Consider the following 15,830-nt stretch of genomic DNA (forward strand, 5'->3'; position numbering starts at 1 on the left):
AATCAAGACTGCAACTCACAGAATGCATTCAGTTGTAACCCGAACAATCTCCTGACGTGGATGCAAGGAGGAGTAACCATGAGAATGGAGAGTCGGTCGCCAAGCAGAAGCCAGAGTCGGAGTGAGTTCTGCAGCTGCGGAGGGGCAGTTTAGGGAGCTCAGAATCAGATCATCCTCTAATCACTCAGCAGGGAAGAAGAGGGTGCAGAAGCGGCTGGAGTGCTCTTCCTTGGTCCCGTGGCAGTCTGTTGCTTCTTGGTGCTGCCCGAGACGCCGCATCAAACCCCACTTTCACATGTGGCCCTCTCTGGTTGCCCGAGGGATTGAGCAGCAAGAGGACAACATGTGCAGTTTTGAGATGGCGCTGGTTGCGAGGTGGGGTAGAGTTGTCGGTGCACTGGCAACAGGCTAGCAGAGGAGCCGGGTGGCGACAGTGTGACTTGAAGCACGTCCTACAGATTATTAAGTAATTATTCAAACTCCTTGGTGATCCAGCAAGCTACTGCAATGCCACCCCTTCCAGCGCCCAAATAAAGATATTGATTTCCTCGAGGAAGGTCACTGTTACTTGTATTTGCGTCAGGAACCCACAACCCCCCCCAGATAACGGGCACAAAAACGTCAGGTGAGAGTGGCCAGCCCATCGGAGTGCTGAAAATCTTGAGAAGTAATGGGAGCTCTGCCTACTGTGCAAGGTGTTACTCACTCTGAAATTGACACCATTGGTCACCACTGCACTATACTGAGACTGGGGTGTTTAAAAGTTCAAAAGTATTCAACTTCGCACACGGTCATCCCCATTCTTAATAAAGCACTAAACGATGATGTTGTCTTGGACGTTATTGGCTGCAGCTTTATTATAAGGTTGACAATATTTGACCTCTCAACTTTATTGTGGTCATAAAACATCCGGCAAGATTGTTCGTCATGGTGACATCTGTCACCCAGTTTGCATCATGATTCACAGTTCAGGTCATAGATCACCTTATAAATCAACCACAAACAGCAGTACTGCTGGCTTGTCACCAGGTCATAAATTATGCTATAAATTAATCATACAGTAATATTGTTGCCTTGTGTTACAGTCATAAATCAAGTCATAAATCACTATGACATTTGTTGCTGTCAGTTGCAGTCTCTGAGCTGGAGGTTTTTTTCCTTTTTGTGTGTGGGCGGGTAATTCCACAGTCTTTTTAGGTCCAACTCGCTACCTTCGCTTACTCGGTGTGGTCCGCCCACCAGCGGCCTGGGCTGCGAATGCCATGTTCTGTGTCCCCGCCCCCTCACTGACTTGACTGCCTTACCCTTCCATGAGGCATCCCAATGTAAGTACCTGGTCTGTCACCCTGTCGTAGTTGGGTGCGGACTTTCAAACCTCCTTAGGCTCTTTCATTAACTCCTTATACCGCTAGCTACATTGTTTGCTGCTGCAAAAGTTCTGTTTGCTAGGTGTGGGTGGGTGAGTCTTTTCTTCGCATCGCTGGCCCACAAAAACAAGTGGTTAGGCCAGGAGGCCTTGTTTACTTATATGGGGCTCAGATGCCCATAGGGGAAATGTCAAAACCTGCCTGGCCCACCCAATGGCCGGCGGCTTGGTGCTTTTCGCCAAGTTTTGCTGCCTTTTTGCTCTGCCCTGTTTCTGAACCCCTTGAGTTGGCGGGGGTCCCCTATTGACCCTTTTCAGATGTCCCTCCTCCATTATCCGGCCTTGGCACTGTTTAATGCGCCGGCCTCTTAGCCCCCATCGGGTGCAAGCCTCTGCTCTAAACTTCGCAAGCGGCCACTCCCATTCTTATTACAGCACTAAAGGATGACGTTGTTTTGGAAGTTATTGGCTGCAGCTTTATTACAAGGTTGCACAATATTTGACCTCTCAACTTTATTGTGGTCATGAATCAACCAGCATGATTGATTGTCATGGCGACACTGGTCACTCAGTTTGCATCATAAATCACAGTTCAAGTCATAAATCAAGTTATAACTCAATCACAAACAACAATACTGATGGCTTTCCACCAGGTCATAAATTATGCCATAAATCAATCATACAGTAATATTGTTCCCTTGTGTTACAGTCACAAATCAAGTCACAAATCACTATGACGCTCGTTGTTGTGGGGGGTAATTCCACAGTCATTTTAGGCCCAACTCGCTACCTTCGCTTACTCGGTGTGGTCCGCCCACCAGCGGCCTGGGCAGCGAGTGCCGTGTTCTGTTTCCCCCCTCACTGACCGGCTCACCCTGCCGTGAGGCACCCCAAGGTAAGTACTTGGTCTGCCACTCTGTCGTGGTTGGGTGTGGACTTTCAAACCTCCTCAAGCTCTTTCATTTACTCCTTATACCAACATGCTGCTCATAGGCTCACGTCCTCGGGTTGTTCCCCTGAAACAGTTGTTTTTATTGGCATCCAGCCCTGTTCGAGGTTGCACACCAGTTGGCCCAGAACACTTCTGTGCCCACTTCAGACTAGTGCACCCCATCCTTGCTGAAATATTCTGACCACCTGAGGTTTATTAGGCCATGCCTGATGGTATTCCATCCGTTTGCCCTGCAATAAATTGAGCTTCTTTCTGCATTTTTCCAGAGCGTTGGTGGACCATGCCCCCCTCCACCTCTTTCGGGGCACAATCTCTGACGAAATCAAGCTACTGCTGCTCATTTTTCTGGTAGCCTTGGTCAGGTCCTGTCTGAAGTGCCCCAGGAGCTCCTTTTTTACCCCATTCTGCTAGGTCACTGCCACCTAGGTGTATTACCAAAATGTCTGGCTCCTAGGGATGTTCCCAGTGTAATTTCTCCAGTGTGTCTCCTACTTGTTCCCAGCGCATTTCAGATGCCCCCATCCATCTTGATCTTTGTTCTGCTGGGCCTGCTGAGACTGGCTCCTCCCCGCGGGACTACCAATCCGAACATCCTCCGAATGAATGAGTGCCCCACGATCCAGACTGTTTTCTCTTGCCCTTCTGTTAAAATAAATGGGGATATCCATGCTGAAGTGGACTGTGGGTTTTGGCCGGGAAGGGGGAGGGGAACTGTCCTGGAGGTCCCTATGGTACCTCTTCTTTAGGGAGCCTCACGTATTGCTTGTACGCTGCCGATTCCTTTGACGCCTTCAGGCTTGACCCTTAGCCTTGCTGCTGTTGTTGCTGCCCCAATGCGGAAGGAGTTTGTGCCAAATTCCGCTGCCAGCAGCCCCACCTTGGCGAGCCCATCCTTAGCATTTCTTGGAACTGATACCTACTCAGGAATTTGCCGTTAGTGTGTTTAAAAAGAGTGCCCAGTTTTCCTTCATTCAGTGTACTGGGCACGTGCTTCTGTCTACCAGGCTCTGCAATGTTATTAAGGCCCCTTTCGACTGCTGGTCAGTTTTAGACCTCCTCAGTGTAAAGACCACCTGCCCTGAGCTTAGCTGAACGTCACGGGCTTGGAGGCAGACCCCTGCTGACTCCTAATTAGATGCTGCCACAATCTCACTTACCTTAAAAGCCCCCCAAAAAGACACTGTGAATACTGCTTTGAACTGTATGTCCTCTGTGCTGTCAGTGCAAATGGCGGGCAGAGCCCCAAACAGATGTGTTATTGTGCTGAATTCAATGGGACACCTCGTGTCCTCCCTTTTCACTTCAAGACACTGCCAGCCCTTTTTTGCTGCCTTAATGTAGTGGGAGTTCGGGCTGGACCGTTCCCATGAGGCACAGGGTCAGACTGATTTGCATATGGCCATGTCTGAACTGGGGTGGCAGAGTGGGCTAAAGAACGGTGATGGATTAAACCCAGATCTGTTGACTGGGTGTGAGTGTTTGATTGGTTCAGATGCTCCGTCCATCACCACCCCCTTTTGTACCACTTTGTTCGCCATAAGTTGGCAGGGTATGCTCAGACGTGAGTCCCTTGCTCACTTTGCCACTGGATTCAAGCAAGCCGGGCTGAAGACGGCTGAAATGCCAGAAACCGGTCCTCGGAAGCTTGTTTCCGGTCCAGGGAAGGCATGGCTTGGCAGTTCGGGCTGGACTGTTCCCATGAGGCACAGGGTCAGACTGATTTCCATATGGCCATGTCAGAACTGGGGTGGCAGAGTAGGCTAAAGAACGGTGATGGATTAAACCCAGATCTGTTGACTGGGTGTGAGTGTTTGATTGGTTCAGATGCTCCATCCATCACCAGCCCCTTTTGTACCACTTTGTTCGCCATAAGTTGGCAGGGTGTGCTCAGACGTGAGTCCCTTGCTCACTTAGCCACTGGATTCAAGCAAGCCGGGCTGAAGACGGCTGAAATGCCAGAAACCGGTCCTCGGAAGCTTGTTTCCGGTCCAGGGAAGGCATGGCTTGGCAGTTCGGGCTGGACTGTTCCCATGAGGCACAGGGTCAGACTGATTTGCATATGGCCATGTCTGAACTGGGGTGGCAGAGTGGGCTAAAGAACAGTGATGGATTAAACCCAGATCTGTTGACTGGGTGTGAGTGTTTGATTGGTTCAGATGCTCCGTCCATCACCACCCCCTTTTGTACCACTTTGTTCGCCATAAGTTGGCAGGGTATGCTCAGACGTGAGTCCCTTGATCACTTTGCCACTGGATTCAAGCAAGCTGGGCTGAAGACGGCAGAAATGCCAGAAAACGGTCCTTGGAAGCTTGTTTCCGGTCCAGGGAAGGCATGGCTTGGCAGTTCGGGCTGGACTGTTCCCATGAGGCACAGGGTCAGACTGATTTGCCTATGGCCATGTCTGAACTGGGGTGGCAGAGTGGGCTAAAGAACGGTGATGGATTAAACCCAGATCTGTTGACTCGGTGTGAGTATTTGATTGGTTCAGATGCTCCGTCCATCACCACCCCCTTTTGTACCACAATTAATGTAGTGAGAGGCAGTGGGATTCTTCCCAGTGGTTAGTTTTGAGAAATGCGCCATGCCTGCCAGTTGTGCCTGGGCTCATGACCTGGTTTTGATCAAATGCCCATTTTATGATTTCTCTGCCGCCCCTGCTGTGCTCCGGGCATTGCTAAATGAGACCAAACTTGTGCCTCACAGCATATTCCCATATGTAACATACCTCTGCTCTCTCTTGGGAGCCAGGATGTGCTCTACATACTGGGATAGGTCCCATCTGCCAGTGACCAAAGCTCCTCTGGAAAAGGGGACATCATTAGCTCTTCTGTGGGGGCCAGCTCCCAGAACTTCTCTATCTGTACACCAGAGAGTGCATCTGCCTGAGCATTATTGACCCCCGGGATGTGCCTCGCCCTCACTTCCAGATTGCCTGCCAGTTGTAGCATCACCAGGCGTCTTAACAGCCTCATGACCCTTAGATATATGGATGACCTGTGTTAATGGCATGTACCACTGCTTGGTTGTCCAACCATAATGTCAGCTTCATGTTGCACAGCCTAGCCTGCCAGATTGTCAGTGCTACTATTATGGGGAATAGCTCCAGGAATGATATGTTCTTTGTTACTCCTGCTGCTGCCCACTCTCTGGGCCATCTCTTCGCACACCACCTGTTCCCTAGGGTTGCTCCAAAACTGAGGTTGCCTGCAGTGTCTGTGTAGAGTGCTAGTTGTCTGTCTGACACCCAGTCCTCTCGCCATATGAGAACTCCATTAAACTCCTTCGAGAAAGTTAGCCATGTTTTCAGATCTTTTTTTGCCCCTGCGCTTAGCCTGGCATGGTGGTGTTTCTTGCGTACCCCCCTGGTCAGCTTTGTGAGCCACCTTGCAAATTCTCTCCCCACAGGGATCTCCTTGCGGCAAAATTCAGTTTCCCAGCAAGTTGCTGAAGCTCCCCTAGCCTGGCCTTCTTTTTTTATATCCGAGCCTTGACCCCTTTTGTAATATTTTTTACTGTGTCCTCTGGGATGGGGGATGTGCCTGCAATGGAAACCAGTTAGATCCCTAGAAAAACCATCTTTGTTGTTGGGCCTACTGTCTTCTGTGGGACAAACGGCACTCCCAGCTCCGCTGCCAGCCGCTGGAAGGCACCCAGCAGGTTCTCGTACTCTGGCCCTTTTGACCCTCCCACAAACAGGCACTCATCCAGGTGATGGAGCTTGCCCCCTTTTGGGTGTCTTTTGTGTACGGCTCATTCCAAGAAGGTACTGAACTGCTCGAAATAGGCGCAAGATATAGAGCAGTCCATGGGTAGCACTTTATCAAAGTATGTGTCTACCTAAAATTGGAAACCTAGCTCTCTGGATGAACTGGGAGGAGCCTGAAGGCAGACTTATTGTCAGCCTTTGCCATCAATGCTCCCTTCCCGGCTGTGCGCACCAAATCAATGGCGTTGTCCACTGAGGCATAACTAACTGCTCGTGTGTCTGGGTTTATTCTGTCATTGACTGACTTCCCCGCAGGTAATAACAAATGGTGTATTAGCCAGTACAGCCCTGGCTTCTTCTTAGGTACTACCCCTAAGGGGGAATTAACCAAGTCCATGGGACACCCGGGCCCCAATAGGGCCTCTATCCTGCCCAGTTCCATCTCCTTTCCAATCTTTCTCCTGTTTTGCGTTGAACGTTCCATCCTGAAGTTCTTCCCCAACACTCAGTGGGCTCTGCTGGTGGCCTACCCATTGCTGGTGTAACCCCCCTGCTGATTGATCTCTTCAGGGCCTGTGTAAGTATGTCAAAGGCGCTGCGTGCCCCCCAATCGCTTTCATGAACAAGTGGTTGGGCTAGGAAGCCTTGTTTACGTAAATGGGGATCAGATACCCCTGTGGGAAATTTCAACACCTGCCTGGCCCGACCAATGGCTGCCAGCTTGGCGCCTTTCGGCAATTTTTCCCGCCGTTTTACTTTGCCCCATTTTTTAACTCTTCAATAACCATCCGGCAGGGAAAGGCTTGGGCAGGCAAAAAGCAACCTTTTAAGGTCCTTCCTTGAAGAGTGTGCAATTTTCGGGAAACTAGCCACTGTGAACAAGCAGAGAAGTAAAGAAAAGTTCGAGCAAATCTAACGCTTTTGTGTCCACCGTTGTTAAGAATAAATGCTCCAAGGCACAGCTAAATTGTTAAAAGTGAAAGAGATTAGGAAAAAACAGAAAAAGAGATATGGACAGCTAAAAAGCAACTGAGCCAAATTTTTGAATGCCAGAAAAAAAAAATCCCAAATCCTTTTGGAAAATAATAAATCAATTAGAAAAAGGTACTTTAAATGCCAATCATGCAAACGTCTTAAAATCTACATGGGTTAATTTCGTGTATGAACACTATTTTGTCAAGCCTTCACCTATGGATAACATAGCAAGTGGGAAGATAAATTAAATCTTCCTATTACTAACCACAAAGTTTCATTTCTCAACAATCAAATATCGGATGAGACATGAAATCGCCAAATAGATATATGTGATTTAAGCGTATTGGATTGCAGCGAAAATCAAGTGCAGAAAGCAATTGTAATCAGCCGTTCCAGCCGAAGTAGACAAAGTTGACTTCCACACACCTTATTGGAAGAAAAATCTATGTTCTGAGCTATAAAATTGAGCGAGCTATATGAATATGTCTCCAACAGAGAGACTGTCCCTGACTCATGGATGGGAATGATATTCCAACCAATATATAAAGGGGGCGATACATTTAAACCAGTTAGCAATTACTTAATAGCCCTCTTAGATAATGAGACCAGGTACTTTGCATGCCTTTTACTTCAGGACCTCAATAAATGGGGTTCAGAGTAAAATATAGTACGCTGAAACCAGAAAGGGTTTCGTCATTGAATGGGAGCTATCGCAAACCTAGTAGCCCTTCCATTAAGCACGGAAAATACTTTTACAGCTCGCTCATTGGCAGTGGCGTAGCTAGGGAGGTGGTCCGGACGGCACTCTTTTTGGGTTCGACGGAGGTAAGCAAGTTGTGTCTGTCGACTGCCTCCCGAGAATAAGTCTGCCACCCAAGCCCCCCCCCCTTCCCCCCCCCCTCGAACAAGTCGACCCCTACTCACCCCGCCCCCGTCCTAACCTGCACTGGGTGGCAAAGTTAGGGGCTGTCCCAGGTGGCAATAGGTCTAGCTACGCCACTGCTCATTGGTGTATGGATGCTTTGCTGATTTCAAAGAGTCTTTCAACTGTGCTCTAAGAAACATCTTATGGAAAAAATGAGCCACTTGGGGAAAACCATCAAGACTAATTAGGGCGATCCAACTATTATATAACAACACTTGGTTGTGCATAAAACCTGGTGATGTAACAAGTTATCACAAAAAGTTCCAATAATGTCGAGTTTTAGGCAGAGCTGCATACACGGCTCGTGCTTTTAAATATGTAAATGTGCATCTGCCGAAAAAAGACATCAGGTTAATCTCACATCTCTTGTACATGGTTGACCCTCCTATTGCTCAGTAACACCAACATTGGACTACAAAGGCTGCGAAACAAGCTGTACGAGTTGACACAGGTGAACAAATTGCAGAATAGTTTAAATAAAACAAAAGTACTAGTAATAAGAAAAAGATCAATAAGTCCGGTTCTTGGCACATAAATTGCTATACCATCATCGGAGAAATATAGGACAACTATTTTGGAGTGGTCATTGACATAAGAAGCTTTCCAGCCGCATAAGCAGTTAATAAAATCGAAGGTGAGCACATTAACAACAGCATTTCTCACACTTAGGGCCATATGTATCAAGCAAATTCGCATTCGCAAAGGACGAAATTCGCAGAATTTCGGCCTTTGCGAATGCGAATTTGCTAAATGGTATGTATTAAACTAAACGTGGTTCAGGATAAGGAATCGCAAAATCTGTGATTCCTTATTTTGCGATTGCATTTAAGGAATCGCAAATTTTGCGATTCCTTAAATGCAATGTAAGAAGCAAAAAAAAATAGCAAATTGGCCTTAAGGAATCGCAAATTACCACCAACTTCTAGTTGGTGGTAAGTTGCGAATTCCTTTAAAAATGCATTTTGTTTCATTTTTAAAAGTGCCATGTGACGCACATACGTGCCCTTAGGGCATGTATGTGCGCCACATGTGCACCCATGCAGTTTTCAGGGGTGCAACAGGGTGTCCTTTGGACACCCCTGCACCCTTGAAAATATTCCAAATTTGCGATTAGCAAATTGCAAATCGCACATTTCCCCTTCATTCCTATGGGCCTCCTGGCTCATAAAAATGAATGGGAAATTATTCCTTAATTGCAATTAGCAATTAAGGAATTTTAAGAAATCGCTAAAAAGAAGCGAATTTCTACATACATACCATTTTGCGATTTCTAAATAGCGATTCCTTAAAAATCGCTATTTAGGAATCGCAAAACGGAATGTTGATACATATGGCCCTTAATCTCTGGGGGTCATACCTTAGAGCCTGTGCAAAAATTGAGATAAACTGCTTCCTAACATCACGTATGGCTGTGAAATTTTGCGAGGTAACAAGGCTAAGGGCTAGATGTAGGAAGCATTTCTGCAGTCGCACGTGGCCCAATTCACAGAATCGGGGCGTTTCCGACCACAAAAATGCATTTTGGGATGTATTAATCCCAAATTGCGATTTGATAATATGTCACCAAATCGCAATTTGGAATGGGGAGTTTTTAGGGTATTCCTTCCAAATACCGAATCAGAATGGGATGCATGAATGTTTTGTGACTGAACTGTAGTAGCAAAACATTTGCACTTTATCACCAACTCAAAGTTGGTGGTCAGCCATGTTCTTTGAGAACATTTAAAAATATATTTTTAAGAGCTGGCAGTGGGCCCAAGGGCCACTGCCTACTCTTAAAAAAAAAACAATACATTTCATTTGTTTTTTTTTTAAACGTATCCCATTTTCCTTTTTTAAAAAATGGGCTACATTAAAAAAATATATTGCTCTATTTAAAAGCAAGCACAGGCATGGTGGACATCTGACTCTAGAAGGCCACCATCCCTGTGATGGCAGTGAATCCTAGTGGGTCAAAAATCCTGACCTTCCTCATCAATATTCATGAGGTAGGTCTATTAGTGACCAACTACGAAATTGCTAATGGGCCAGATATTACTTTTGTACATTGGTAATATCGATTCATAAAAAAATCAACATTTGGCAATCTCTATTACAAATCTTCATACATCTAGCCCGAAATTCCTGAACACCTTCACTGCCACTACTTAATGAACAACATGTTGACTGCCAGAACAAACATCATAGGCTCAAGTGCGTCTTGAATTTGGCCTCACCAAACAAGAAATAGCAAGCCAAGGCCTTTTCTTGAAGATGTGTCAACAGCTGAGTTTCGCAAAGAAAGACACTGTTGACACCTCACTCTGGCAGGAAAAGAATACCCCTAATGTGAAGACAACATATGGAGGAATCGTTAAATAACTTACAAACAAGAGAGGTTTAAAACTCCCCAGTCATGACGAACAAATTAAAAAAAATCCTGAATTAGAACATCCAAAAGTTGTCCCTATTTGAGGACTAAAATGAACTGGCACGATGTCTCCATGTGTGGTTGATAATATACAACTACTCTGAGCTAAAACGCAATCCTACTTGGCAACATGTTACTCCAAGTTATTAAAAAAGCAAATTCATGTCACTTCGCTTTGAGGCCTGCCTAGATTGGACTTTTTACCACAATGGGCAAAGACTTCAGAAAGGAATGCATATAGACTGCGTGAAACAGAAAGAAACCATTGTTTACATCACCTGCAATTACACTAGCCTTTTACAACAGCAAAGAGCATTATTGTGAAATGCTTTTAACCAACTGGCTGTTCGGATATGCAGACAAGGAGTCATTGAGTCATTGAAGCCTTAAACGCAAAAAACATTGCCCTAAACATTAGATTCGTCAACTACATGGGGTTAATCGAAAAAAGGTTGAGCCATGGAAGTCTGCAGGTGAAAGGAAAGGCCTTGAACGTTTGACTTCTTGCATGTACGCTGCCTGACATGCGTGGGATATAGCCTTGTTTATGAATCTTTTACGTGACCTTTTTAACGCTGCTCTAAACCAGTCTATAATTATGCAATAACTATTCTACACTCTTATTCATGTACTGGTTTTAAGTAAGTATGTATGAGCTAAATACCATTTTCAATTTGAAACACCACAACAGGCGTGTCCTGTGAAATATAGTGAAGTGAAACTTCCAGGTCCAAGAAGCAACAATGAGAATAAGAGAGCACAACTCACCCGGTAGGGTATCCTGGTGCTGAAGCAGGAAATGTATGGGCCAAGCCAGGGCTGGGACGAGGTGAAGAACCAGGTCTTCAGTTTCTTGTGGAATTCAAGAACTGAGGAGGCTCTGATGTGAACGGGCAGGTAGTTCCAGTCTTCAGGAGTAACGTAAGAGAAGGCATGACCACCAAATCTGGTCCTGCATAAGCAGGAGTAGTGTGTATGTGGGAGTTCGGCTGAGCGGAGATGTCTGGTAGGTTTGTGGAAGTTTATATGGTTGTTGAGGTATGTGGGCCAATGTTGTGATAGGCTTTTTATATGTGCTTGAGGAGTTTGAAGAATGCTTGTTTCACGATTGGGTGCCAGTGGAGCTCTTTGAGGCGCGGGGTGATGTGAGTGTGGGGTGGTAGGTTGAGGATGAACCTGGCCCCACAGTTTTGTAAGGTGTTCTTTGAGCGTTGAATTCAGGATAGAGTGCGTTGTCGTAGCCCAATGATGAGGGCTGTGAGTCGTTGTGGGGAGTCATTTCAAGATCTTCTTGAGTGCATAAAATCTGGAGACAGAGGCTGCATTCACTTGGCCGGTCATGGTGCGTTGGCTGTTCTTATTCTGAGGTTCTTTGCATGGGTTGACAGGAGGTGTGTGAGTCCCATTTCGGCGGGCCGCCAGCTGGAGTCCCATAGCAAGGGGCCTTAGCCAAAGATTACTACTTCTGTCTTATCTGTGTTGAGCTTGCGGCAATTGGTTTTCATCCATCTGGCTACTTCGGTCATGGAGGCAGGGAGATTAGTCTTGGTGTTTGGCGTCTTGTCGGAGAGGATGAGCAGAAGCTGGGTGTTGTTAGCATAGGATATGAGGTTGATTCCATGAGTGTGGATGCTTCTGACAAGTGGGGTCGTGTAGGTGTTAAAGACAGTGAGGCAAGTGAAGATCCTTGTGGAACTCCGCAGATAGGGTTGATGATCTGGGGGGTTCTTGTTAGGAAGGGGCAAACCAGAGCCCTTGAATGCCAACTTTGTGCAGTTGTTGGATAAGAGTGGGGTGGGAGAATGTATTGAAGGCTGATGAAAGATCCAGTAGGTTGAGGGCTGCAGAGTCATCTCTGTCCATGATCATGCGCATGTTGTCCGTGTTAGCGATAACGGCAGTTTCTGTACTGTGGCTGGTCCTGAAACAGTATTGAGTGCTGTCATGGAGGAGGTTGTCAGTGAGGCAGGGTGGCTAGGTGTTTGTTGATCATTTTTTTCTATGACTTTTGCTATGTTTATGGTAACAGGGAAATAGGCCAGTAGTTGGCTAGCGTCTTCAGGTCTGCTGATGGTTTCTTGAGAAGGGGGAGTACTGTGGTATATTTCCAAAGATCAGGTAGGTGGCTGTGATGATTGAGTCACTCAGGATTGGGGTGAGAGTGACATTTATGGGTTTAGTTCTATGATGAAGGTGTGGTGAGTCTATGGACTGCATAGTTATTGCAGTTTCTTGAGTGGTGATGGTTGGCCAGGTGGTTCTTTGGGTGTTGCTTGAGGCGGGCAGGAGAGATTGAAGTTAGGTTTCGAAGATGCTGGTGATCTTGTTGCTGAAGAATAGGCACAGTTGGGTGCATAGGTCCTGAGAGGGGGTTACGCTGAAGGAGCTTGCTGTGGAAGAGGTGAAAGCTTTCACTATCGAAAAGATTTCTTTGGTGCTTTGGTGCTGCTTTCAAAGCGGTTGGTGAGTGTGGAGCGTTTGGTGGCTCAGCTTTGCTAATAGTAGTGTCTGAGGTTCGATCTGTAGGTACTCTTGTAAGTGTCGTACTGACTTTGTCTCCATCTGCTTTCAAGTTGCTTGCAGTGGCGTTTGGTGAACCTGAGATCCTACATGTACCAGTTTGCTTATGGTTTGATTCTCGTGGCTTTGCTGGCTTTGGGAGGAACCAGAATATCTGCGCAGGCAATGATCCAATCGTTGGAGTTCAAGATGGATACAGAGAGTTTGTTGTAGTCGAAGCTGTTGGTGTAGGAGTTTGGAACACCAGGATGCTTCTGAGATCTTGTTCCAGTCCTGTCATGAAGATTTGGTGATGGCGTTTCTGCAGTGGCTTAGGATAGGTATGTTGATGAGGGTATGGTCCAACAAGGTGATCGGTGTTAGCTTCTCTACTGTGATGTTGCAGAAGCAGGTGAAGATGGAGTACAACAGATGTGTGTGAGCCCTTCCACTCACTGAATGAGTCTGAGGTAGGACAGTTCCTCAAAGAGGTGTTTATTTTTGGGATCACAGAGGTCCCTCAAGTGGCAGTTGAGGTCTGGAGGAGGATGAAAGAGGCGAGGATCAGCGGGCGACAAAGTCTGTAATGGTGCTGCCAAAGTTTGTGCCTGGTCTGGAAGGACGATAGATGAGGGTGCCACTCAGGGTATAGTTGGCAACAATGGGTAGTTTGAAGGCCAAGTGTTCCATATTGCTGGTGGTGCTTTCTGAGGTAGTGGAGCTTTGGATAGATTATTTTAAGCTGATAGCGAGTCAGCTCTGGGTCTGTTTGTCCTGACTTGCGATCTTCTGTCTGGAAGATGGGAACTGCTGTGATGACCCAGGCAGATGAGGGACTAGTCAGGAAGAGCAGGTCCGTTGAGCACTCGTGTAGCAGATCCCAAATTTCAGTGGCTTGTTCAGTTTGGGAGCGAGGGTTGAGGAGTATGCAGGTCAGGGATGGGTGTGGGGTTATTGGGGGTCAGGTGTGTGCAATTGCGTGTGTGTGTTAAGTGTGTTGGGTGTGTGAGGTACATGGGGTGAGTGGGGTGGATGTGGGAGGGTACAGTGAAATGGCAGTGGCATCAGATAACACACCTTCCACTTCAGGCGGCAAGGTGTGGCCCCAGAGCTGAGTGATGACCAGGGTCAGGGTGCCTGGGGTTGTTGTGGAATATTGATGGGAGAAGTGTACAGGAGGAAGACCAGGGAATCTGCTGCTGGGCACAAACAGGCTTGCCTTTGGCATATCTACGGTGTGCCCCCTGTGCATGCCATTGCTGCGGCTTCCATTAAATGAACACAGTTTTGGCAGGAAACCAGTGATTTCACTACAACCCGAGTCAAGCTTCCGTTGCCTGTCTCACTCAGTGATTATACTTATTCATGTACAATTTTATGTTGCATATGGCTAGATTCTCTGTCCATTTCTCCCTCCTTTCCCTGGCCTAATATTACGGACATGTAAAATAAGGGATGAGGAGAGGTGTCATGAGGTGGCTATGAAAAGTACCTAGTATCAGCTTTTTCTCTCTCTCACTTTAAAACACATCAGTGTTCATACAATATATCTGGCTTCTTTCCACACTCCCCATATGCCTCCAAATGCTGTACCCCATTCCCATTTGAAATTAAAACATGTAGTATTTTGCCACTTACCTTACCTGCCTCAGTGCCCACCCCCACCCCATCAGGTATTAGGAAATATAATGAGCCTACGTACAGGGCTGGGCATGCCAGTGGCATGCATATGTCATTTCATCAAAATACTAGGGGTAGACATGAACTTGAGTACTTTCGACTCCTGATGACATCAGAGGAGTGATCTCTTGCCCAACCCACACTTAGCCCTGCAACAGCCTGTTGTTTACTGCTGAAAAACTGAAGGAATGTCAAAGAGTGAAGGTAATCAAAATGAACACAACTCTTAATGCAAAGTTTACTTGCTCCTGTTCCTGTTGTTGTATTTGTGGCCCTTGAAATGGAAGTCTGGGGCAGTGTAGTGCAGCAGATGGCACTGTAGAGGTAGTAACTCATACCCCTTCAAATCTCTAATCTAATGCGGCATCGCCATCCTATACAAAGCCATGACTATCACACGGCGGGGTTCCAGGATTCAGAGCCCTCTATCTGAATGAAACTTCACCGAGAAACTCACCTTTTCACCATTAACTCCATCATATCCACTCTGGCCCAGTTCACCCTGCAGAGTGAAACAGAGTAGGTCAGAGAAGAAAGCTCAGCAGTCACAAAATCTTCTAAGAACGACAAGCGATGATGATTACATGTTATATGTTATATGTTGTAAAAAAACAATAAAAAATACATTGAAATTAAAAAAAGGAAAAAAAAAGAAACTTCAAACAAAATATGTTAGACTTTAGAGAAGCAATAAGGTTCTGTCTCGCCTTTGGGAAGTAATCAATTCACATATACCTAACACTCACTCCTCACCCAGCCCTTGGGCAATTTACTACCACTTCAAATTCAGTACCACAACAGTAATGAAACTACTCGAGTTTTAATAGCGTGTTAAGAATTCTACTTTTAAGATCTTACAGAACATGCATCCATAATATCATAGCATAAAGAACATGCCATTCTTAACGTTAAAAACAGTTTTTAAAAACAAATAGAGAAGTCTTACAATTGAGGTCTTCCAAAGTGCAGCGCAAAGCAATTTATTTACAATACATACATAACAAAATTGAAACAAAAACAGGGAGGGAGATAGACAACAACAATTGTCTAATCGAAATTGTTTAGACAATTGTTGTTGTCTGTTTATTTCCCTCCCTATTTTTGTTTCAATTTTGTTTTGTATTTATGGTATAAAATTACTTTGCGCCGCACTTGGAAGAACTCAATTGTAAGATTTCTGTTTTTAACTTTAAGAATGGCATGTTCATTATTTTATGATATTTCGGATGCAAATACTACATGGTATTAAAATTTGAATTCTTAACACGCTATTAAAAGTTAGCGGTTTTCAATTACTGTTTTGGTACTGGATTAATG

General features: G+C 45.9%; 1 protein-coding gene across 1 annotated transcript in view; it reads right to left on the reverse strand.

Moving 5' to 3' along the window:
• LOC144790854 (uncharacterized) overlaps nt 1-15,830 on the reverse strand; it is a 399,375-nt gene that overhangs the window by 256,129 nt on the left and 127,416 nt on the right. Inside the window, exon 9 of the mRNA XM_078665519.1 lies at nt 14,971-15,015. Within this exon, the coding sequence (XP_078521645.1) occupies nt 14,971-15,015 (45 nt within the window). The remainder of the gene's footprint in view (nt 1-14,970; nt 15,016-15,830) is intronic.

The sequence above is a fragment of the Lissotriton helveticus genome, chromosome 11, assembly GCF_964261635.1.
Source record: "Lissotriton helveticus chromosome 11, aLisHel1.1, whole genome shotgun sequence".
Lineage (NCBI taxonomy): Eukaryota > Metazoa > Chordata > Amphibia > Caudata > Salamandridae > Lissotriton > Lissotriton helveticus.